Source organism: Numida meleagris, chromosome 2 (genome assembly GCF_002078875.1).
Source record: "Numida meleagris isolate 19003 breed g44 Domestic line chromosome 2, NumMel1.0, whole genome shotgun sequence".
Classification (NCBI taxonomy): domain Eukaryota; kingdom Metazoa; phylum Chordata; class Aves; order Galliformes; family Numididae; genus Numida; species Numida meleagris.
The window spans coordinates 87,031,913-87,058,283 of NC_034410.1; the positions used below are offsets into that span (position 1 = coordinate 87,031,913).

At 41.0% G+C, this 26,371-nt stretch overlaps 2 protein-coding genes across 2 annotated transcripts; one reads left to right on the forward strand and one right to left on the reverse strand.

Moving 5' to 3' along the window:
• Positions 311-18,697, reverse strand: SLC39A6 (solute carrier family 39 member 6). Its single transcript, XM_021389131.1, has 10 exons — positions 18,542-18,697; positions 17,122-17,856; positions 15,761-15,941; positions 15,311-15,480; positions 14,121-14,333; positions 12,685-12,754; positions 11,081-11,458; positions 7,928-8,008; positions 5,456-5,646; positions 311-4,744 (listed from the first exon to the last, which is right to left on the reverse strand). Exons 2-10 carry the CDS (start codon positions 17,845-17,847, stop codon positions 4,592-4,594), a joined length of 2,163 nt encoding a protein of 720 aa, XP_021244806.1. The 5' UTR covers positions 17,848-17,856; positions 18,542-18,697; the 3' UTR covers positions 311-4,591.
• On the forward strand, positions 18,053-23,548 carry LOC110393491. The gene is made up of 4 exons (XM_021386389.1): positions 18,053-18,103; positions 18,431-18,837; positions 19,318-19,410; positions 23,266-23,548. The coding sequence occupies exons 1-4, from the start codon at positions 18,053-18,055 to the stop codon at positions 23,330-23,332; spliced, it is 618 nt and encodes a 205-aa protein (XP_021242064.1). The 3' UTR covers positions 23,333-23,548.

A 26,371-nucleotide genomic window follows, 5' to 3' on the forward strand; every position in this document is an offset into this window, starting at 1 on the left:
AACATTTTACATGGTCTGATAGTGACAGGACAAGCGAGAATGGCTTTAAACTAAAAGAGGGGAGATTTGGATTAGATGTCAGGGGTAAGTTCTTTACTCGGAGTAGTGAGGCGCTGGCACAGGCTGCCCAGAGAAGCTGTGGTGCCCCATCCCTGGAGGCGCTCAAGGCCAGGTTGGATGGGGCCCTGGGCAGCCTGAGCTGGTAGGGGGGCAGCCCTGCCCATGGCAGAGGCTTGGAAATAGATGATCTCTGAGGTCCCTTCCAACTCAAGCCACTGGGGGGTTCCAAGTAAACACAGATGAAACAGCACTTTGTTCAGTGGTTTATTCCATCAAGCATACAGAAATACAATTACAGCTCTAACAATTGTTTACATGTACCAAAACCACATTTCAAGTAAGAAGACACTGCATGAAAACAGGGTTTCTGGTTCTATTATTTGTGGCAAACAGAACAAACTAGTTTTCCACAGAAGCTGTAATTACGCTTGACCCTGAATTCATGCAGCAGAAGAGCCACTTTGTAACCTCAAATGCATTCTAAACAAACACAGTTCATTGTGCTCCTGCACAATATCTCCCATCAGTAGAGAACAGCCACACTGCTTGACCTAGGCAGGCCAAGAACTCAAGCAAGGACTGGCATGTGTAGTGGAATTCTTGCTGCACGTAAGGACAGCACATGACTGATACTACGTACAAAGACAAGCCAAAAGCTTAAAAAGAATGTGGCACAATGAAAATCACGTACTTAAGAGTCCATCCTTCCTTGCTCTGTTTGCCCAAGGCCAACGTAGGCACTACATAAGGCAGATACAGCCACGTGCAACACTCAGCTCTGTACTATAGTTAACGAGGACACAAAAAGAAAGGTGCTCCCATTTATCAGCCGCAGCAGGCGGGCACATTACCACAAGCTGCTCAGAAACATCAATGCATAAAAATAAAAGGCAGCTTAGAGGCTCTGCTCCATCCCTCTGTCAGAGCATGAGAACTTTCAGCGCGAGTACCGTTAAGAAGTAGAATCTTTGCTTCTGCTAAAGGCTGACAAAGAAAACGTGAGCCAGCTTTGTCACCTCACTGCCACAAACAGCACATTTCAGACCATCTTTGGTTTCCTCTCATAATGCTTTGCAGTCACTGGTACCACCCCATCACCGACAAATGTGCTGGAACATCGAGCCAACTCAAGTGCTCACCACCACCTCATCTCACCCTCCTTCCCACACATGCTGCCGGCTGGTTTATTTTTCATGTTGATCTATTAGCAATGTATTTTGATACGCAGATATTCTCATGCCCGTTTCTCTTATCGCAAGCCAGACAACAACTCACAGGAAGCACAGACTGGAAGCTGTGGATTTATACATGTTTAGTCACCAATCTAATGATCTCACAGGCAACACCCAGCCATGTGCCCACTTCCTATCTCCCATCTATCACACAGACAAGAGAAGTCCTTCTGACTTCAGCAATTAAGGCTGTAGGCCAACAGAAACCACAAGAAATTTAAAGGAAACTGAGTCAGAAGCCACCCAAGTCTGAAACAGCTCACAGCCAAGGAGTTGAGCATGTCCCATTTCTCTGATGGCTGAGGTTGTGGGACAGAAGGCAAAAGACAACCAACAGACAGAGTGCCCAAACCCTACAGCACCCACCAGGAGGCTCCAGCATTTGTGCATGTAACAGAGCTGTGAGAGGCTCAGAAGGAAGAGGGAGAGAAGACTTGCTGAGTGTTCTGCCTGGGAACACATCTTCCTCATGAGAAGCAATGCGAGAGCCAGAACTGGAGCATACCAGCTCTGACAATGACTGGTGCCATTGCCCCAGGAAAGGCGAGACCCACTTAGGGCAGGACCAAGTCAGACATGTCCAACTGCAGTTCTGCAAGACCAAGAAGGGACTTCCAGAGGAAGAAGAGCGGCCGTGTTCTAAAGATCTGGACTGACTGGGACCACTCAGAATAGAGGTCAGTAGAGAAGGCACCAACTGTTCAAGGCATGGAAGCTTCAGTTTTGATATGGGGGTATGAGGGGATGGGAGTGTTCTTTTAGACTTCCTTGTTTTTCTGAAGGTGGCAGTGATGCGCACATGCCAGAAACTGAACAGCTTGCCACAAGTCAAAGATGATGACATTCAAGCACTTGGGGTCGCGAAGAAAAGAAGATCAGCTGTGGGGCTTGTAGGCACAGTTTTAGCTATGACAGTTTGGAAACGGTCCTAACACAGGTAAGGACAGAAGCGCCATAAGAATTTAGACTGTTTGAAAGAAATTGAAGTTACTTTCTCTTCAGAGCAACTTCAAGTGAGCTAACAGTTTATAAGCAGGGAAGAAAAGGAAGCAACAGGTGGGATACATGTAACTTTTCTAATTCAGCCTTGGGAACACTAGAATAAGACTGCTGTGAGAACCAGCAAACAGAGGTAGCACAGAATGGCAGATCAAGGAGATGCTACAAAAATGTAGCAGGTGGCTGTTGTACCACAGTATGGTTCCTCTGCACCACAAACTGCAGGACTCCTTCTGACAGCCTCCATCTGCTGTTTGCTCAGAGGTGTGCTTCTGAAGGAAGTACAGAGGGTTAACCAAAGGCAGAAGTGTAGAATAAAGAAAAAAAAAAAAAAGCACTTGATGAAGGGAAAGGATGCACCTGTATTTTGTCAGTATTCTTGTTAGAGATGAAGTGAGCTCTCTAAAAGAGAAGCCTGTTCTTCTCTCATAACAACTGCTCACAGGTTCATAATGTGCAGATCTGCTGGAGTTGGATAAGACCCCAACACACCTTAGTGCTCCCCTTAGGATGCATTAGCTTTCCTCTGCCTCCTGACTTCAAAGGAAACAAGACAAATCCTGTTCCAAAGGCATTGGCCAAATGCTGACTACAGGAGGATTCAAGAAACAAGCGTTTCCTTTGAGGCTGAGATCGCCCATACAGATCAGGCAATCTGGAGAATGGTAACGAGCTCTGCTCACTCTGCTTTCAAAAGCTGCAATGGAATCATCATCAGAATTCTCCCAGCCTTCAGATTTGTAACCTCTTTCAGGACAGGAAAAATGAGCTTGGTTTGCTCCTTTTTCTTCGGCTCCCAGTTTGGATGCTGTAAATATTTTACTGAGCACACTAATTTTCCCTCTGTGATTTTCCACTGTTATGGAGAGATTGATATCTGACCTTTTAAAAAAAAAGCACAGAAATGAAGCTCAAGCCAATGCATATTTCAGAGTTAAAAAAAATAAAGGGTAACTATTCACCACAGAGAAGTCTGAAGAAATCTATTCTTATTTTAGCCTTCAGTATGAGCTCTGGCATCAGAACCTTAACAGATCTACACTGATTATTCTGGCGTGCTCGAGAAACATTGATAGAACAGTATTTTGTCCCGTGGAAAGAAGTTTAAATAAATCTGTCCAGTTAACCTGAGTAAAGAATGAAGGGGGGGGGAAAGCTTACAGCCTGCTGCCTGCAGACTTTGTTTCTCAACCAGTTAAAAACAAACAAACAAAAAAACCCCAAATCTTTCCACTCATTCCAAATGCCCGTTTTTGATGTGACAGTTTTGGCTTTCATTTTAATGACAGACCACCATATGCCAGACTGCTTTAACTTGTCAGACGTGGGATCATCAAATACTTCCTGCCAACAGGCAGCTCTGCCAGTCATCCCATTTCCCAAACTAAATCAGGAAGGCTGTTGTAGCAAAGGACTACTACTAACACTACTCCCCTTGATATCAAACACTGTGATATAACTTTGCCATTTCAGGCAGCGTAAATGTGATAGAGCACTACTTTAAAAGTCTCTTTAATGGCATTCAAGTATACTACATCTACAGCCACGCTTTTATGATGTAATAGCCGTGCTATTGTTGCCAATTTGAGGAATCAGTGAAGAGTAACTCCCATCAGCAGGGATGAAACAGGTAAAGCGTACTTGTTGCAAACACTTCAGTCAAACCATTTCACATGAAATCATTTGCAGCAGAAACCGACTGGAATAGGAAACAGAATCCACCAGGAGAAGCACCACCAAGAGGATGGAGCGAGCTCACCTGCCACCCCCTGTAAACAAGGTGGACAGGGAAGAGATCGGTTCCTACCAGTATAAACCCATGCTACCTTTGCATGTCTTTGCTTGTCTTTGTTGTTTTACACTGCTCACTGTGCTCTCTGTTCACTGATTTCAACTGTGCTAGAATAAGAACCACTGACATCTTATTTCTTTATACCAACAAAACCATGAAGTAAAAAAAAAATGCCACTGTTGCATATATTTACATACAGTAAATAAATTCACAAAAACACCTCGACCCCCACCACGGGTGATACTGCATTAATAGATTTGGCACTCACTATGACTTACTAAGTTTGCCTTGCCACAGTACCGTATGCAATACTACATTCCGAGTGAAAATCCTTACAGTTTTCATTTCTATGGGAGAGAAAAGGGTTGGGGGACTGAAAGACCCAAGGACAACAACAAAACACAACAATAAAAATACCTAGACTATACCAAGCGTACCCCTCCGTTATGGAATAGAAAAACAACTACCAGTTATAACTTAACACCAAGCTCTACCCCGGCAAAGAAGATTACAGGTTTATGCTGAATACAATTTTATGTTCGAACACTGAGATGAGCAGCATTATCCCAAAACCCAAGAGAATCCCAGCGTTCTGTAACAGGAAGTATCCCCAGCGGCTACATCCGTGATCACTCGCATCGTTGTGGAGCATTTCAGGCACCTAAACAAACAAGAGAGTGTTAAACGCCTTCAAAATAGACAGTCATTTAGAACAGTCCTTCAATGATGTGGCACATGGCAGCTGAGTCTCACTCCTCAAGACTTTTCTGTTGGCTGCACTAATACTACTTCATGAATCAGGTGTCGCTCAACAGGAGTAATATTATCTGCCTACTTTCATATAAGCTATTTACACACACAGAGAGTCTGTACTGGTCTAATTACTGTTTTCATGATAATTATGCTGACGTCTTAATTATACTTGGAATAAATGTCTGGCCTATTTACCAACTGAATTCATCAAGCCACACGAAACATTTTCTTCTTAAAATGACACTTAAACTTCCATGAACATCCATGAAGCACTTTGTACTTCTGTACAAACCTAATTCTGAGATACAGGAGAGATTTTAATACAGTCCTGGCTTCACCAAAAGAAGCACTAACGATTTGCAGCAAAATCCAAACCATATTTGGTGGTGGAGAGAGCCAGCAAGCCTATGAGTTGCACACCATCTGCTACACTCTGCACAAACAGTCATCTAACTGAAAGCAATCTTGCACCTGGACATTTAACTGAGCACTTCTCAGTACCTTCAAGCACCAAAAAAACATTGAGGGAGAGAGAGTAGAAGTTATAATCAAAGTTTAATTGACATTAATCCTTAAACTATGCTACGTGTAACGCAGGATATAAAACACAGCCACTCACCATATCTACAAGCGCCACATACATGAATAACCCAGCAGTAAGTGCAAATATCCACATGGAAACATTGTCTGCATAATGACCAATAAGTATCCCAGTGGCCATTCCAAGATAGGCCAACATCGCTGACAGAGCATTGTAAAGCACAGCTTGCTTGACAGTCATACCAGCTTTGAGAAGTACGGCAAAATCTCCTACAACAGGATAAAACAAAAGACATTTACACCCTCAGGAAGCTATTGTAGCGTTCAATATTTCCTCTTTCTTATAGGATTATTAGGTGATTTCTGTCATCATTTGCCTTATGTTTTTCTTCATAAAGTTAGAAAACAGCGGGGAAAAAAATTAAAAGTACACAAGAACAACACAAGTGCAATGATTTCACAACCTTAAAGACTAATGACTTTTGAAAGCAAAAGCTTTTAGCATAGTTTGTATTTTAACCAACATACTGCGCTACCTGATATGTATGAGCATCCCAAGTCAGTTTCTAAAACAAAGTATTCCCACTTAATTGCATAAAACAGTGGTACCAAGATGATTCCCTTTATTTTGTAACCTTTCTTTGTACTTTAAATGTAGCTTTCTTGAATTTAGGAAGCCTTTGCTAATCTTGTAACTCTTGACGCCTTAATTTTGTTTAAAAGTTTGATAGATCACCAGCCAGAAATATCTCCCATCACTCAGAATAGAATTCTGTTTTAAAATCAGGATAAGGCGGCTGAACAAAAGAGAGTAAAATAATGCAGGCTTATTATCTGGAAATAAAATTGGTTCTATTTAGAAAAATGTAACTTCTCCCCAGTTAAAATAATTAAATGCAGTTTCCAAAGTCAAGTTGAGAAGTTTGTTACAACAGCTTTTCCCACAAGACAATACAATTAAGATTAACTGGTATAACATTACGAACATTGCTTAGTGTTAAGAACAGTATGATCCAATTTCTTCCCCAGTTAACATCAGCTAGCCCAATTTGTTTCAGTATTCCTACATCGTTCCACGTTCTCTGTTAAACCAAGGTATTCACAGTAAGTTCTCTGTGTTGGTCAAAAAAGCAGGATTTAGATTTTAGAAGTGTTTCTTGTCTGAAAGCAAATACAACATGTGAATCCAAAGCATTGGATACATAACGTGAATTTACTTTGTATGCTTGTACTAATGACACCTTGTATATGTAGTTAATACAAGTTGCATAATTCCTACGGCATTTACATTAAGATGAACAAGATAATATCTTCTCTGCCATAAAACCACATATGTTCTCCAGAGAAAGCAATTTATTTCTACAACATGGTTGTACAGAGAGCCAGATGCATCATTTAATAAATGGTTTGATATACATATGCTGGTTTACAAGCTCCATTAAATGAAATTGAACAGTCCACTTTCTAGAGGATTAAACCTTAGAAAGTGTAAGCAAACCATTCTTTCCTCATTCTATACACCATGTAAGACCACGGTGACTGAGAAAGAAATACCAGTTATATGTTCAAAAGGCTCCAACAATTGGAAAGACGATCACAGAATCACCAAGGTTGGAAAAGAACTCCAAAATCATCCAGTCCAACCACACACCTATCACCAGTATTTCCTCACTAAACTATGTCCCTCAGTACAACATCTGTTGAACACCTCCAGGGACAGTGACCGCACCACCTCCCTGGGCAGCCTGTGCCAGCGCCTGACCACTCTTTTGGAGATGAAATTTTTCCTGATGTCCAGCCTGAACCTCCCCTGGTGCAACTTGTGACCATTCCTTCTCATCCTAATGATAGTTATGTAGGAGAAGAGGCCGACCCCCACCTCATCACGACCTCCTTTCAGGGAACTGTCAAGAGCAAAAAGGTCTCCCCTGAGCCGCTGCTTCTCCAGAGTTCAACCAAAAAGTCAAGTCCTGCTCTCATGAGCAGGTCATAATAGTAAACTTATGTGCATTCCTATAAGAAGTTATGGTCATGAATTTAGATCACTTGCACTTGAAAGAGAAAGCATTTTAAAATATTTTTAAGTAGTTCCTTGCTTAAATTAGAGCTACCTCAATTATTTCTAAGACTTAAAAGGACAAGCAGCAGATACTATGCAGAAAGGATTTTGACTCGTAATCTTAATTTCAACAGCACAAACACGAGAATAAAATCAAACAGATGTGGTAAAAACAAATACTAACATGCACTCTTCTGCCATTCACAATCTGCACTACGAAGAATTACAAACTATACAGAGCAATTTGTGAATACCTGCAAGAGATGAGTTTTAAACAGTTAGTAGCAGACGTTTAGATTTTTAAAAGGAATATTAATTCAGTTTATAAGCGTTATTTTAAATAGAAGTAATGCTGAGTAGACAGTCTGATATGGCTGAGGTTTTCTAATCAAAAAACTGTACTGTATCACAGAATAAAATAACCTACAATTTCCCAGAGTGCACCTGTGGGTACCTAGGTAGCTGCAGCATACTGAAATATTGGGGTCTTACCTAGCTCATGAGGTAATTCATGGCAAAACACAGCCACAGACGTGCTTAAACCACTTGATAAGCCTTCAGTAAAGGCTGCTCCTACAAAAAGACAGAAAAAAGACATTAGGTCATATTCAGTCCTCAAGTGCAGACACATTGTTGCAGCTGCTTTATTAGGTTAGGACATGCAATTATTCTCACTGGAATCTTTTTATGTTTCAGCAAGTTTAGAAGTGTCACTGAAGAGTTTTTGTTTAAGATTGATAAATGTCAACCCAAAGCAACATAATATCCTCTAATCCTTTAAAGCAAACCAAATTTCACTAATTTCTGAAATAAGCCCGATACCATGCTGGAAAGAGGAGTAAGGTCATTTGTAGCTACTTGCACGCAGGGGACCCAGGAGCACGGCCGGCAGAGGGACAGCTGCAACAGCTGTGAGAGCACAGGAGAGAAGCCCATCTTTCCACCAGTACTCCAGCAGCTTCCACCCTGGCAAAACTGTCACACCTCCGGCAACAGCTGGAGGGAAAATGAGTTCTGCTCAACCCAGAATATTCACCCAACACTTCAGATGGTCAGAGGAGGGCCAGCACTGCAAGAAGAAAGCTTCTTAGTGGTAGGTGATTCCTTCCCATGCAGGGTAGATGTCAGAGGCAGACTTGCCAACCAGAGCTATTGCCCAGGCAAGTCCACTGCGTGCAGCCCACCTCGATGACGGCGTGGAGACATCACCAAAGCTCAAGTGATCTGGCATGGAGAGATACAGACTGCCTAAAACAGACTGTTTGAGGTGGATGTGAATCTTGCCCACACACCTACAAGATGATCAGAAGCCTACAGCACGTGGTCTAAAAGCTTGAGGAAGCTGTGCTTATTTAAGTTTCCCTTCCTTCAACAGAATAAGAAGTGGCCTAACAGCAGCCTACAGCCACCTTCAGTGCAGATATAAACAAGAGAGCCTCGCTCTTCAAAGTAGTGATAGATAACAAAGTCAGAGAGGCTGCAAATTACAGCCAGGAGCTTCAGGCTAGACATAAATAAAAACTTCATTATTAAGAGAGAGTTGCAACCGTAGAAGAGGCTGGCTGCAGAAGGGGAGAAACATCCATCCATGGAAGTTTTCAAGGCGTGCCTGTGCAAGTCCACCACTGGCCCAACCTAGTGTTTCCAAGCACTGCGTTTCAAGCAGCCTCTGAGGAGCATCCACTTTTATGGTTCTGTTTTCGAAGTTCAATTCGGTGAGCTGCAGCGTTCAAGACTAAAGCTATTTTGATTTAACACCTCAACAGGAGTATTTCACACAGCACTCCAAAACACTTAGTCATAGCAGTCTACACAGTTAATTAACATGTAAGTGACAAGTTACTGCTACTTGACTAGCTAAAGAGGCTATTAGTGAAAACTATCAATCTTTTCTATGCATCAGTCTGTTTTCTTCTCAATATTGCTTTATAGTTTTTGAGTCAGATTTTGAAAGAGACAGAATAGCTACAGTTATCTCCTAAGACAGGAGACCTCGTCAGAATTAAATTGGGCTTCAGTTCCTGAAGAGTCTAGATAAGGAAAGCAGAAGGTAATTACCTTCTCCCATGCCTGCATCCTCAATAATCTAGGAGGTCCTCTATATTACTGCTTTTATACAGTGTTTTCGCAGTCTTATCACTTATTAAAGAAAGTAAAAATACAAGAGTCCAGCTAAGTCACAAAAGGTAAATCTAATTTTGTGACCGCAAAGGCAAACCATACAAAACCTGACTGTGTTACCAACTACTTAAGTGGCTGACAATGCTGCATCCTGCACACATACATAACAACCAAAAGAGAAGCTTAAGAACAGGAATATTTGTTTTTATTTTTCACTGGCTATTAATATTTTAACACATTTTTAGCAAAATTTTTAGAAGTTGATTTTATACTATTACAGTATTTAAAAATATATTCGAGTCATCACTTCTCTCAAAAAAACCCAAGAAAAAATATAGGTAAGATTAGTATGGAAATAAACAGCTATCTGCATTTTAGTTACTTAGTTGAAGCTATTCAGAGAAGTTCAAATCACAGAACATAATTTCATAAAGGTTAGTCAGATGCAACTGTTCCATGTTCTGATGGAAATAAAAGCACTTCTTAAAATCTCATTGCTACATAATTTTCACAAGAGACTGAAGGGAAAAAGTAACCGATGGAAGTTATCGATAGCAATCACATGAAATGAACAAACTTCAGTTTATCCAGAATAGCCTTCACTTACCTTCACAGAAATATTTACGTCTTCACATAAATATGCATAAATATTATGTAAGTAGTATGGACAAAGCATCAAATAAGTGTTTTACATAATATTTTGAAACACATCCAGAACTAAAAAGTCCCCATTTTCATTAGCGTGAACAAGCCACATGGCAGAGCTTTTAAAGGCTATCGCTCTTGTTCAATAAGCTTTTATAAGCCTCTCATAGTTTTCTTTTCATAACTATCAAATCATAGCTCCTTTTCAAACCTCCCTAATGTGAGGAGATAATTGATTCTGCATGTAATTTGAATGCAAATCTTCTACTGCATATTCAGTACTGATCTGCCAGAAAGTTTACATTCCATGCTTCAACTTTCATAACAAAAATAGAAATAAAAGATTAAATCAGAAGGTCTCTTTTCACGTTATTCTTTGAACTGACTGAACCTGAACAACTGCAAATACTGCTGTGAGAAAACAGTGACTATTGAGCTTTCTCCTCAAACAAGAATGAACTCGTCTACACAATAAAATTTACAGAGACTGTTCCTGCCGAACTGACTCCAGTACTCTGTACAGGCTGGAAATGAATCCAATAACTGAAAAAAAAGAAACCACACAGGTTAGCCTTAATTACTGAAGTCAAGATCATGAAAGACTAGCATAAGAACTAAGGATGATTAGTGATTTAACTTCACTTTCTATAACTTTTACCATCTAACTTTCCTTCTTGAAAGAAGGAGACCCCAAGATCTGAGCTCGAACTCAGGAATCCAAAACACGAACGCTAATCCATTCTTTTTGTCGTAAGATCTTTTCACTGAAGACTAAAGACATGTAGGGGACTAGTTACACTCCTAACAAAAAGACACATGGCAGCAACACCTCACTACAGTCATATCTGACAGAACTGTGGAGTCCAAACTAACACTTACCAATTGCTAGGCCATCACTGAAATTGTGCAGTCCATCTCCCATAATCACCATCCATGCTAGAGTTGCTATTCCAGCATCCTTCAGCTCTTCACGTGAGTAGCGCTGACTGTGACTGTGTGGATGATGGTTCTGATGATGATGGTGATGAAGAATGTGATGGTAGTCGTGGTGGTGATGGCTCAGATGATCTGTCTGTCCGAGAGTATCGTGTAAGTGAGAATGACATTTGTTCCTACAGCCCCTGGATACGTATTCATTGTCAGCCTCCTCTTGATGAGAATGAGCTATCATGACTTCTTCTTCTTCTTGCACAGCTGGCTGCTGAGAAATGAAGGGCGATGGATCTTGTGAGTCTGTCCCTAGATAGCCCTCAGACCCTGTTACAAAAACCCAGAGCATAATATTATATATTTTTAGAGTCACCCAGGAAGCAAAGATAAAATAAACAAGCTGAATAAGTGACACAGTAAAGAAAAAAAAAAAATCAGCAAGCCTGAAAGTTGAAGTTGATAACCCAGTGTATTGTACCAAATGCTTCCACAACCAGTTTTTGTTTTAATCAGATTTTTAGGAAAATTCTTATTTCATAACAATAAAAATCTTTTACTTTGTTGCCTAACACTAAAGCAGTCCCATACATTATGGCCACAAATATCTCCTAAAAAGTCAAAGAAAAAAAAAGAAGCTTTTCATCTAAGACCCAGTGCAATTTAAGTACAACAGTGTAAGGCTCTATGTTCAAATTTCATAGCATGAAAGCTGTTAGTTCAATTGCTTCAGAAGGAAAAAGACTGAAATGTGTATGTCATTAACTCATCTCTGGGCTAAAGAGTAAGAATGCAAAAGAACAAGATTACATTATACAGAGTTTTGGGAACCTTTCTGCATTTTGTACAGAAATAATTAATACATACAACTCGTTAAGCTTCAACATCTGAAAATATACACACAAGAATATTAACACAGAATGTTAAGTGTCCTCATATGAACATTAAACAGCACACTAACGTTGACTATTTTAACTGACAAACTCTCCAGATTTGTTACATTCCTCCCCTGCAGTTCTTTTCCTGCCCTGCTGAGATCTCTTTCTTTAGACATAAAATTACTTCCTGAAAAAAAACTGGAAGCTGCTCTTAGCCACAAGAGCCAACACATATCTAGTGAGGTGTGGCTTTGTTTACAACACGACCTTCAAGACATCCAACCATTTACAGACCAAGTACTTTAACACCTTGGATTATGGATTATCAACTTTAAGAATAAATATTCAAACCAGAAAAAAACTGGACTTAAAATATGCACTATCATTTAGACTTCTGTATCCAACATCTAGCAGTCTAACAGAAGTGCAGAAGCCATGAGGTACGTCTACATATGCAATAGGGATAGCCAGTAGAGCTTCTCAGAATGACTTCAAAACACTCATTTCTGAACTGAATCCACTACTTTCTTTAGAAAGGTTTGATAGGTTGGAAGTAGGTAGCAATTCAACCTACAGTAAGAATCAAATGAATAAACTGCCATCAATCAGATACAGTATTTTTTTTTAAGCTGTGCTGTTGCACAAGAACAATTGTGCAGTGATATTACTGAGACTTACGATCATCTGTATCTAACTTTTCTTCATTCGCTGAAAACTTCTTACTTTCTCCATCATCTTCATTTTTTTTCTTATTCCAAAAGAAAATACTGTAGTTATGAATATTTTACTTATTTTTCAGGATATACATGAGCAACATTATATTCACAACATTTACGCAGCCTACGCAGAAAGAGGACAACATGAAAGCTATATAAAAAAGGCAGAAGAAGAACATTAGAAACTCTTGTAAGTGCACTAAAAAGACAAAAGTTCCCCAGGCTCCAAAGGAGTGAGAAAATGAACATAAATAAGTAAATACCATGTACTTCTGTGAAAGGACTAAACAGAAGGGTTCATTTGATAAGTGGAAAAAACACAGAAATATGCTGAACAAGAGCTACTCTGCTAGATCTGTAATGTCAGTGTAATGCTTAATGCTGGTGTACTGAAGAAAAGCCAAGTAAACATCTCTACTCATCACTCACTGATGTCAGTATTGCACAGTGATCAGTTTATGATCAGTGGCTACCTAGAAAGCCTTGTGCCTCAGTCCAACAGGAAATCCATTCTCAGTGGTTGAGAGAGAAGGATACAGAAAATACTGACTTTGCTTGGAACTCTTCACATCATCTACTTGCGAACGCATTTAACTAAAGATAGCAGAAGGGATCCTGTCACTCAAAACAGTTAGTTTTGCTTACTCCAGTATCAACCACACCAACAGAACCTGCTGGGACCCAAGTAAAAGAGCTTACACAACTCCTGCACTGAAACTGCTGATCTACTGTTTACAGCCCACTAAAATCAATTATTATTTACACCTTCCGCATAAAACACAGCTTAGTAACGTGGAGGCTGCGTTGCTCTACTGTTCTGAGAGAAGAGGAACTTGCAAGATGGTATGTTCAAGCAGAATACCATCTAACAGTATCACCTTCTGCCACCTTCTACAGTGCACTCAGATGCTCAGTTGCTTAAGGAGTGACTGTTACCCTTACCCATTTTGTGGAAGTGCTCCCTCAGTACTATGATAACTGCACAAGGCCATCTTATTTCATCCAGCATGAGATTTAAAAGAACAATTTTAAAAAATTAGACAGTTACATAGCCTCCTTGAGAAGTCAGAAGGAAGTCAGTAATGAACAATAACTTCTTGAACTTCTAACTTAAAACAAAGCTGTTTGCTTATTAAACAATTCACACGTACTACCTGTCTGGTCAAGGAGATAGCTCAGAGCTCTTCTCAAACATGGCCACAAAAAAAAAAAAAAAAAAAGACACCCACTGTCTCGTTTGAAAGCACAGATGTCACCAACAGAAATAAAATAGAGCACTAATCAAGTCAGGAATTGCTATTATATCCAGTAACAATATACACAATCCTTCTGTTTCTAAAAAAGCGTACTCAGCTGTCATCGTGCAATGAAACGAATTCAAAGTAATAGTTTCTCTACCTTTTTCTTCTTGTCTTTAAACTGCTTTATTAAAGTGATCAAATGCTCCGCTAGAAACATGAAATACAAGCCTCCCAGCGCTGTAAGCCCCTTCCATGTAGAATCCAGGTAAGCGCTCTCTTCTGTACTTTGAAAAACAAGATGCTTGAACAGTGGACCTTTGTTCTGTTCAAGTGGAGGTTTCTCATGGTGATGGTGGTGATTTCCATGAGACTAAAGGGAGAAGCAAATATGGAAGTCATTATATTCAGAAGAATTGACAACAAAAGAAACATACAAAGCCTTCTGCACATTCTCTTCCTCAAATCTTGAGTACAGACTTAGCACTTACAACAGGATAAATGCTCCGGATACAATCTCAAACAATTACAAGGAAAATCTCTTGATAGAAACTACTGAGAGCGATCCTAGCATTCATTCTCTCACTGAAGTTACTCACAGGTATCAGGCACATATGCATACACATTCACACACACGCATTTAGGGTTGTGTCCTCATGCGGAAAGTTCAAGACTATCAGAAATAAACCCTAAGAACACACAGGGCTCTGAAACCTGTGGTTTAGTACGTCTCATCTGGAAGCTGGGTCTAGAAATGTGTTTAAGAGCTTCAAGAAATTTAGAAATGTTACAATCATATCCCAGTTTTACTGTCCATATTACATACTAGTAATAGAACATTTCAAAGCCCGTCAAGTAATGTTTTTCTAGGACTTTAGAAGTGTTCAATTCTGATAAAAAACATTACAGTGCAAAAGCAATCAACACACGTGCCTGAAAACACAAAACAGTGGATTTTCTATTCCCCATTTAAAGAGCACAGTGAACTATTCCTGCTGACTATAAAGTTCCTGAAACTGACGGAGGAAAAAGAGATGGCACTGCAATAAGAGACTAGAAAAACATTTATGCAAAATTCTTGTGGGCAACAAACTGTGAGTGATTTGGCAAAACGCATGGCTGAGAAAACAGGATATAGCTTGAGAGAAAAGGGTGTGAAGTTTTATGCTGTAAGACTGACAGAAATAATACAGACAGCTCCAAACAGGAGGTTATTAGGAGAAAAATTATTTCTGTTAAATAATCCATCGTACTAGCATATGTTAACTAATGAAACTACCACTAATAGGTACAACCAGCTGTCAGTACGTCCCTTTTGAAATAATTAATGAAGCAGTAATTAATACTTACATGCGGAAGGAGATGTAAGAAGGCATCTCCACTTAAAGTCCCCACAGCCAATGCCACAAGAAAACTTAGAAGAAATTTGAAAAACACACGATTCATCAAAGGTACCAGTATAACCCCCAATAAAGAAAGGAAACTGATGACTGAGATGGATATAAAGCCACCAATCCAAGCTGTTAAAAAAAAAAAAAAAGAAAAAGAAAATGTTAACAACTGCTACATGAGATTTTGTTTGCTTAACTTTTTTTTTTTTAAATCAAATACCCTTATCATCTGATTAGATATTAGCAAGCGGTGGGCCATAAAGATTTATGCCTACACGTGATAACAAGTGTCAAAAGAAAATCATAAGCTTCTTACAGCTTTGAAACACCTTTCTGAAATGTATAACTAACACATATGGGTTTCAAGCAGGCTTTTATTCCACATAAAAAAAAAATAATAATAACCTACCTATTTGCAGAGAATAACCTTTTGGAGGAGTTTCAGCTTTTTCACTACTTGCATGGACTATGCAGTATTTCCCATCAATCTGATTAATAAGAGCTGGACAGAGATAGCTAAATTCTGTGGCAGACAACAATACTTCAGTGCTTATCCCATGGGACTGCATCAGCTTTGATGCACTGGAGCACTGTGGAAAGATATTAGTTAAAGATTAGCTAGAACCAAAATACTGTATCTTAAAATGACCCTGTATCCCTTCTTAACTGAAATCAGTAGCAACCCCACATGAATTAAAAAACAATAACAACTCAAGTCAGTAAGAACTACACCATCATCCTCTCTTCTGGCCCAGAAGGCGAGGTGGGCAGCGCTGACAGATGATGCATGATTATCACACATCCTCAGCACAAGGAGGACAGACGGTTTGCCTTGAGATTAGAAAAAGCCTAACACCTCTGACTCTGTTTTAGAGGCAAGATAAGGGAGTAATACAAAAAGGTCTTTAGCTTTGTGACATGTCACTACCAGAGAAAGTCTCACACAGAGCATTATCACCATACACTTCCTCCAGTAAAGAGCTTCCTGCTCCATGACCTACAAGGTTCAGTGCTCCCCTTGACTCCCACAGCAGCACTTCTGCTCTGACTGTGCAGAACACAGCAATTACTCACGGATACAGCACCCACTAATCAAACGCTGCACGTACCTGCTCTGAATTAACCAGAATAACCGTACCACTAAGACTCCAGAGGGACACTTGCTTTTTAAAGCTCTTAATGGAGAAAGATCATGCAACAGAACTGTCTACAACAAAATGATTGACTTTATCAGCACTCATTTTTACTATCTTGAAATAACAGGCATCGTTTTGCAGCAAACTTTTTTTCATCAGTTATTTCTAAATCAGGGGCACATTGTGTTTGTTTCCTGCCCATGTGCAGAAAAGTACAAGCTTTATAGGCACAGTCACATGCGTGCAGGGCTCTTTGGCTGCACTTACACAGCAAGAAATTCATTTCAGGAAAACAGCATTTGAGTATTCACTTCATGGTGCCTTGGGTACTTAACTTTCCTCACTGCTTTTGCATGAAGTAAAGGGAGTTTTCCTACAGTGTTGCTAACTTGTATATACTTGCCTAAGTAGAGTTCTCCAATTTCATAGCATATGTTGTGGTCCTAACAGTTCTTCAAACCAAAGAGTTAAGATTCAAGAGAAGCTGCTGTTCCATGTTTTGCTATGAACACAGTCATACTAAAAAGCATGGACCCAGTTAAATGTTAAGTTAAACGTTAAGCTCCCTGCAAATAAGCCATAACAATGCTCCCAATGGGCCTCAGTTCCCAGAACACAACAGAGTCAGTCTCACCTCTTGGGCATTTGGGTTTTTAAGTTTAGAATACAGGTAACTTCCTTTTTCCAATTCCTTCGGAGAAACAAGAGATTCATTTGCCTTGGTGTTCGCAAGCCAACTCGTACTGCTTCCATCTGTGATATTAATGGTGTTAGAGCCAGCCAGGCCCACATGAGCAACGGGCTTGCCTTCTGCAGGTTCCAAATTCTGCAGTTCAGAACTGCTATCTGTGGGAGTAGTGTTGATAGACCCAGTTATTTCATTAACGGTGTTCTTACTGTGGACGAAATTGTGCTGATGATCTACATTCTCTGCTTTATGAGGTTCCTTTGAATGATTGTTCCTGAGGTCTTTGTTAGCATCAGATTCGTGGTTTGGACAAACAGACTTCTCAGAGTTCTTACTCAAGGAAACATGGCTATGATGAAGATGATGATCATGGTCATGATCATGGTTATGATCTATTTTAATCCTTTTCATTTTATCAATACCTATGTTCTGGATCAGCTTTTTAAATCCTTCAATCGTGAGAGAGTTGTTTTCTCCATATCGATTAAAAAGTTCCTGAAGGTGGTGCTTCTGTCTTAATCCTGCCAAGTCGTCGTTAATGCCAGCTGCCTTTTCTGGAAAAGTTCTCTCCAGTGTTTGCACAACAGTAGTCGTCTCCACTCCGTGATGATAACTTTCACACAACAGTATGAAAAATAATACGAGGAACGTGACAGATACCGTACTCTCCATTGCAGTGTCCTATTAGGAGTTAAATGGAAGAAAGAATAAAAAAGTTTATCAGTTTACCTAAAACTGATATCTTTGTCTGTAATATGCTTCCAAAACCAGCAAAAAAGCCTTGCTCAAGCTACCAAAGTACCCAGAGAAGAGCCATACAGGCTTCTCAGCAAGCACACGGTGTCTCTCCCAGCCGTGCAGCCTCAGGCAGCGCAGGATGGAGCTGCGCACCACGGCAGCGACGCCGGCCAGAATCACTCCTCAGGGTGTAAGCTCGCCTCAGTTCAGCTCGGCCTGACTCAGCTTTCTAACACGAGATAAAACGATGACAGCATCCTCGCAGCCGTGCCAACTGAGTTCGATATTTGGCTTTTCTCACGCTTAAAATAAAACTTATCTTTTCAGGTTTCGACCACGTATTAACAAGGAATATTGTAAATTACACGGTTTTGCTTAAAAAACCAGAGTTCCTAAGCCCTGCATTGTTAATTTCCCAGCGCTCTTGGCCGACCAAGAAGGGAAGCAAGCACTTTGCACTCCCCAGTGATTACTTTACACGCTTCACACGCCGCTATCGTACATCTCCTCTGGCCAGGCAGGCGGAATACCGCCTCGCCACACCTCAGCCGGCGGCATCCCGCCCCGAGCCACCGCCACGCGGCTGCCGGCCCCGCCCCGCCGCCAAGCGAAGCGAGCACACGCCTACCCGGTCGCTGCCCGGCAACTCGGCCACCGCAGGAGAAGGGAACCGGAGAAGAGGAGGAGGCCGCGGCGCCGACAGCTGTTAACCGTCAGACCAACGCCGAGACCCCTACCCGCGGCCGACCCCTCATCCGACGCACACGCGGGTCAGCGGCCGCCCCGCCCCTTCCGGGTGCGGCGGCCAATGGAGAAGCAGGGCGGTGTCACGCGGCGGCGGGCGCTGAGGGCGGGAGGGCCTGAGGGAGAGGCAGGGTTGGGCTGGGCTGGACTGGACTGGACTGGACTGGGTGCGGGCTGCGGGTCGGTTGCCTGCTGAGGGGCGCTTTGGTTCTCAGAGCGTGCCTGGATTGGGGTTGAGCTCCTCCTTGCGAGGTGCAGAATGCTCTAAAGAGAGTTAAAATGAACGAAACGTGGTGAATTACGGAAGGGCTTGGGTTGGAAAGGAGTTTAAAGCATCCCCAGCTCCAACCCCCTGCTGTGGGCAGGGCTGCCACCCACCGGCTCAGGCTGCCCAGGGCCCCATCCAACCTGGTCTTGTTGTGAGAAAAGGCTAGCAATACTTCTCAAAGTGATAGCCGTTCCATAGAATCACAGAATCTTTAAGGTTGGAAAAGACCACTAAGATCATAACCCCAACCCACCCCCACCATGCCCACCAACCGCGTGGTGGTTAAACACCTCCAGGGACAGTGACCCCACCACCTCCCTGGGCAGCCTGTTCCACTGCCTCACTGCTCTTTCAGAGATGAAATTCTTCCTAATATCCAACTGTACTTCCAGTGTAAGAAAACACACCAGATACAGAAGCATTCCTGAAATTCCTGGGATTGGTTCCACACAAGGACTCCCAGTCCTGCAAGAGGACTGCACAGGGTATGGATGAGAAATTGGTTCATGGATTAGAAATTGACTGATGAGTTGTAAGCAAAAGGTCTGGATAAATGGAAAGCAATGTCACTCTTTGGTGACATACACAAGGGTACTGCAGTGAACACTGGTTGAATCTGTCATTATAATTAACGATCTGGCAGAAGAAAACTGCTCTTCATGCACAAGTGAACAGAGAAAGTAAGAAAGGATGGAGGTCACTTAGGAAGGGCTTGAAACTTTCTGCAAGCTGATAGATGCCCTGTGTTTCTCAAATGGTGCTTTGCTATACCACTCTTAAGCGACCACAGCCCCACAACATCTATATGCCCTGGCAGTAGGCTGTTGGTATTTCTCCATTCTTCCTGTACCACTCGCAAAACTGTACTTTCTACTATCACATCATTGCTGCTGCTGCACTGGGTGCCATTTTGCTAGCATGTCCCAGCTGGCTTTGAGCCTGGCCTCTCCCATGTCACCCATCACCAAGGCCTCTCAGCTTGCCAGAGTGTGAAGGCAGTACTGAATCCTTCCCTAAAACACAACTTTTTCTGGTGTCTCCTGGCTGATTGCCTGCAGCTCAAACTCAACATCCAGTCCCTTCTCAGGCACCTTTCTGTTGTCTGCTGCCACTGGCAGTGCCCCTGACTTGCCAGATGACTCACGTTACAGATCTTCATACCTAATACCTCCAAGCCTGGCTGAATTAAACATGTTTGTTCAAAGGTTCGGCTGACTGGAGGGCAGAATGGAGCTATGGGTTATGAACAGTTCCAGAAACAGCAGCAGATCAGGCGCTTAGGGATTTATTCCACATACTGTCTTTGAAGTATGGAGAAAATACTGTGTCCCTCAGCCTTACTCATTTGTTTCCCTAGTGGATGAGCAGGAGGATGCAAAATGTAGGAGGGGTGCATTTTTTTTTCTTTAATGCTAATTCATTTTGCATGAATACTGTTGACCAGATGCCTTTATGATACTGCAGTGACATAACATTTATGCCCAAGCTGCTAATGTTAGACATTTGTTTGTTATAATTTATTATTATTATTATTACTTCCAAATACAGATGCTAAATGATGAGCCTGTTTTTCCAGCCTCTTGAGTGTGTCTGCTGTCTCCTTCTGTTTCATTGTGTCAAATCTGCTGTCTCCTCTCACAACCTGTCAAGGTCATTCACAGATTTAAGCATCAAAGCTTAGGTCACACAGAAATGGTCTTCAATGCTAAAACGCTATCCTTCTCTTTTCTATTCCTATTTTAATTTGAGTAGTTAACTCAGGAAAAAGAAATAAAAAGGGGTAGTAAAAACAATCCTTTTAAAAAACCAAACTTATTTGCAGTAAAACTTGAGGCCAAATCTGTTTTATCATACCTGAAATTATCTCAGTAAGTTTACCTCATACCAAAATCAAAGCACTTGAGTTGTCTTTGTTCTTGCTGTTATCCCAAGACTTATCCTGCAAACATGTCCAGCCAGGAGCTCTGGACCACACGTAGCAATATAAATCATAGTGATGGCTACATAAAACAAGTGTCCCTTGTGGACTGTTCAATGAATGTATAACATATTAAAAGACACTATTTAGAGAGACAGCAGGGAGCAAATCAGGCAGCATCTCAACTGCTTCTGATCCACTGTGTGTCTGCAGCTCTAACACCACCTGTGGCTCCAGGCCTCCAAAAGGGTGCATCAGAGATGGGAAGGACCACCCTCAATGCAACTTTTGTTCGTTCTGTTCAGAGAGGCTTCCAGGATGCAACAGCCTTTTCACCTTGGAAACAAGGTGAATGAGAAGGAGTACAATGGATGTATGTGATAACTGCTGTGGAGCACAGGGAAGGGAGTGATGATTCACTCTCACAAGGAGCAGAGCTGCTAACTGTCAGTGTAGCAGGCTGAAAGCAAGCTTGCCTTCCACAAGCAATTATGTCTTTTATAATTGAACTATAGCACTCACGTAGCTAAGATGTTCTGGCTAAAGTCAGAAAACCCATTAACAGCCATTAGCTGAGCTAGACTGTGGTTGTTTTATATAACGAGCCTTGAGTAATAAAAAAAAAATTAGACTTCAGGACCTGTCAGGCCTCATCTGGTCTTGAATCTCTAACCTTAAGCTTAGCTTCAAACAGTTGGATGTTTCAGTAGTCAATATGAGCACAATCTTTAATCCAATCACATCAACCAATTAAACAGCTGTAGCATGAGACGTGAACAGTGAGTGGTAGGTGAGGAAAGGAGTGTGTGAGCTGTATCAGAGGAAGTGTTAATGAGTGCTCATTGGATTGTAATCAGTGAACCTAACTCCTTAGACAACTGCATTGTCCCTATGGATGTTCTGTTCCTATCCAGGCTAGTGAATATTGCAATTGTTTTCCCAGCTAGTCTGCATTTATAGTAGAAACATTTATGAGATAATATAACCTGCTTAACTGTTGACAGTAATGTTGCCCCAAAACTTCTTGATTGTTTTGCCAAGTGTGTATCACAGAATCATAGAATATCCTGAGTTGGAAGGGACCTACAAGAATCGTTGAGCCCAGCTCCTAGATCCACACAGGCCCACCCAAAATTCAAATGCTGTGTCTGAGAGCATTGTCCAAACACTTCTTGAACACTGGCAGCTTGGGGCTGTGCCCACTGCAGCCTGTTCCAGCTCCCCCAAAAAAACTTAGTATTTTGGGATCAATAAGATGCTGACTGTTTAAATTCAGTTCTAGTCTCTTGCTTGCCTGCAATTTCTAGCTATTTCAGGACCTTATCAGAAATGTGTTGTATGAGCCCAATATTATACATTTAGTGGAGGTGATGATAGGTGGGTAGGGAAAGGGTTTTGAGTATGATGCTGAGGTTCCTCTTAGAAAATATTCAAAATATCAGCTTCTACTTCTGAAGGTTTCTTAGAACTTGAAAAGGCTGATACTTCCTTGCATTTTAACTTTTCAGTTAGAACAGCCACACAGAAAGAAATATTAAATTTTTTAAATGAATGAAAACTCTGAAAGTTCCAAAGCGTACTTGTTTCAAGCTGCAGAGCTGTTATCACGTGATTTCTGGTGTGACTCTATGTAATTTCTTTAAAATCTCCAATAATCCTTGTATTCTATTAATAGAATTTCAAAATTGTAAAGGAATCCCCAAAGCCACAATTTCTTCTGTTACTGTTGCAAAACGTTCCTCTGTCCGATAGCACATCAAATAACTAGTTATCAATTGCATATTTGATGGTATGATGTTTTAAGTCTTATATTTTAATGTAGTAATATCCTTAATTTTATTTATGTGTTCTTTGTTGGTTTTCAAAATACGTAGCATTATATCTTGAAAAAATAGTATTACCAGCTATGGCTGCCATATGGCTGCAAATGTTCAGCAACCTGCAAGTTGAGTTTTGGTGGCTTTTATTAGCATATGTGCAGAGCAATAACAAAACATAAATAAGCATACGTCCTTCAGCAGAGATGGTAACAAGCAGTGTACACAAATGGTTTCCTTATGTAAGGATTGCGAAGACCTTCTGCTGTGTTCCTGTCTCTCTGCAGTGGCTTGTTCTTGTTTCAACAAATTCTTTTCCTTTTCCTTCTCCCAAGAGAGGAGAAACAAAATAAATAGTAATTTAAAAGTTGTACAGCGTTATATCCTTTTGTGTTGTGCTTAGATGCACAAGGGCCTGGGGAAGAGCTAACTGCTAGGGCAGGGCTTTGGCCTGTGTCATTTTCTTGTAAATCTTTGGTTACAGTTGCTGCATGTCCTTTTAGAGCCATTTACAAATCACTTTGAAAGAATAGGCCTTGAAATTATTAAAATGTTAAAGAATGGAAATAAAATATTAAAGTTGCACCATTTGTTTTTCTCCACAGAACATATTTTACCTTTAGCCTGATCCATCGGCTGCTGAAGTCAGTGGAAGAGCTCCTAGTGATTTGAGCACATAATCATGAGGTATTCATAAAACAAGAACTTTACAGTCTGAGTCTGTTGCAGTCCTTCTTTTCCATAGTTTTGGTTCTATTTATTTGTGTGTATGTTGATGTATGCTATTGATGTATCTAGAATATCAGTGTTGAATCCAGATGAAAATGACTGGATTTCAGAGTAGAAAAGCCCAAATTTTTGTGTGAGTCAGTCATGGAGAAAAATGCAAATGATTTGCTGTACTAAAATAACACCAGCAGGCAAAAAAATAAAAAGTAATTTCTAAATTGTTAAACTTTACTGTGACACATAACGATAACACAAAAAAAAATCCCCGCACATAGTGTAAGCTCTGTGTGACAAGCCGTGTGATTAGAGGCTCATCTCCGTGAGCACAGAGAAGCAACGACAGGCAATGAAACTCCAGTGACATAATCAGGGAACTGAGTGCATGTATATTGTGTTGATGTGTTCACCCATGTGTGTAATTGTAAGTGAACATCAAGCTGGACTAACAGAATAGTAGGATAAGAGGCTTGGGAGCCAAGTACCAGATCAGACCTAAGTCTGGTCTGGATATTGGAGAGATTTGAGCACCATGAATGCTGGCTGTGGGAGGAACCAGGAGGTCCTGGGCAGGTACTGGAAAGTCCCATGGAATCGAGGGACCGGCTTTCAGAGAGCCTGTTTGCATGTGTGTTACATGAGACAAGCGAAGACCCAGAGATTCAGGAGGCAAGTACCAGAGAGATTCACAGGATGTGCACACATGTGGATGAGGGGGTCTAGGTCCCAGCAGCTGGTGTGGAGCAATTGCCCTGGGGGCTTACATGTCCATGAATATTGTATTTTCTGCCTGAGCTGTTGTGTGTGGCTGGCCACGTGTAGGTGTATGTGAGTTCCCTGTGCCTGGACACCTGCTGACAACATGCACCCAGCCTTGCTGCTGGCTGGTCCTGGAACACTGGCAGTCCCACCTCTACTGGACAACAAGATTCAGTAAACCCTGGTAATTAGTGTTGCTTGGGCATTGTGGTGATGTTATATCTAGGCAGAGGAGAAGGAAAAGAGCATAAACTCCAGAAAAATATATCAGAAGATAATATGAGTAAGAGGGATAACAGCAAAAAAACAACAACAAAAGAAAGCATTTGAGAGAGACCTATTCAGAATTGTAGAATATTTACAAAAAAAGCTATAGTTACCACACAGAAGGAATATCTTCCTCTTTTGTCTATTCCTGTTTTGCTTATTTGATTGTGTGAACAGAAACCTGAATCCCATACGAGCTGGTCCAGTCAGCACAGCTTGGCTGCAAGTCTCACCAGGACAGCACTGGGTTTTATGACACCCATTGCCTTCACTTCTTTACCTGAGATAACAATGTAAGATTGAGCTGCTGTGACAAAATTCATGTTGAAGAATGAAGTTTGTGGTAGAAGCATATCGTTTCTACTTTCAGGTGCAGTGTCCTGCAAAAAAAAGATTGCATCAGAGTGACCTCTGTTGTGGTTCTTCCATTTGTGTTGAAGGCAGTACTGGATTTATGGCTGGCCACATTTCCCTTTGACACATTCTGTCATTTTAACATGTCTTTAATGCTTAAAACCTGTTTAAATGTTGATGAATTAAGCTTTTATGACTACAGTTAAGGTAATACCTAAAGCAACCTTGTAATGACATGAAGCCTAGATCACAGAAGCAAGCATTTGCTGTGTATTCTAGGCATTAAAACTATTGCCACGTTTTTCTTTGGGACTTTCCAGAAAGAGATAGGAGTGTACGCATTGAGTAGGTCGTGGGGCATGCTCCAAATGCAAGTTTATGACCTGCAGGATAGACAATGTCCAAAATGTGTTGTATTAATTGTGCATGACTAGGCAAACTCTAAAGCTGTATATGTCTCTTCTAACACAACATATTCTACACTACTGCAAATACAACACAGAACTGTGTGGCACGTGCAGTGTTTCTAGATGTCTAGCAGCCCAGCACTTATGTTCAGGAATTCCTGTAACATTTCTAGTAGGAAAAGGGATCTGTGGGAAGAACGCCTACTGTTGGCCTCCAGACTTGCCAATTTTGATGAACTGATACTCAGAAGTCTTCTCTCTTATTAAACTATTGCTGTGTTCAGGTGCACTTGTTTCAAAGACATGATAACATCATACAGCATATGACAGATGCCACAATTACGTTTAGGATTATTGTCATTGTGGTTTCTTCTGCCTGGTATGTATTAAATTTGGATGGTATAATATCTCTTGTGAAATGGAACACTAGTAGATAACTCGAAAATTTGGGGCTGCAATTCTTTTCCTATCAAACTAATTTCCTTTAAACCTGTATGTTCTTGAAGCAGCATCAATCAGATCTTGTCAGCAGCACAATGAGGTACCTACTGTATATTGTCAGTGGAATACCAATTAGCCTTTAATTTTACCACACATCCAATCAAAAGAGCTTTTGCTTTTACATGATGGCAGAAGGTCATTAAAACAAATGATCTTGCTGCTAGACAATGACAACAAAACCACAGCTCAGTAGGCCGTATATCTGCTATTGGGCACTGATAGCACACTAAATGCTGTGCTGCACTGATTTTTTCATTCTGACTTGCTTCAGGTGATCTCATAGCCTGAGAGCTATAGCTAAAACTTGCTCTCCTAACTCAACCTTTTAAGTAGCAATATTATTTGCCTCAGGCATATAAGTACACAGCTACTTGTAGTGCCATAACTGCCAAATTCTGCAGTTCTTTCTTTTCTTTCAACTGTTGCTTGCAATTTTAGTTCTTAACAGTGCCTTCCAGAAGGAACAGCTATCTGTCCTTTGGTAAACAGAATGATTGTTCTCTAACATGGTGAAACTGAATGCTAGTGAATTAATTAACATGTTAGAGCTTTTCCAGGTACAGTCATATGAAGACTCTTGAGTCTTTCCCTTCTCATTCTGGTGTGAACCATGCCTAGTTCAGCTGGGTTAGTTCAGCCTGGAAAAGAGAAGGCTCCAGGAAGACCTCATTGTGGCCTTTCAATATTTAAAGGGAGT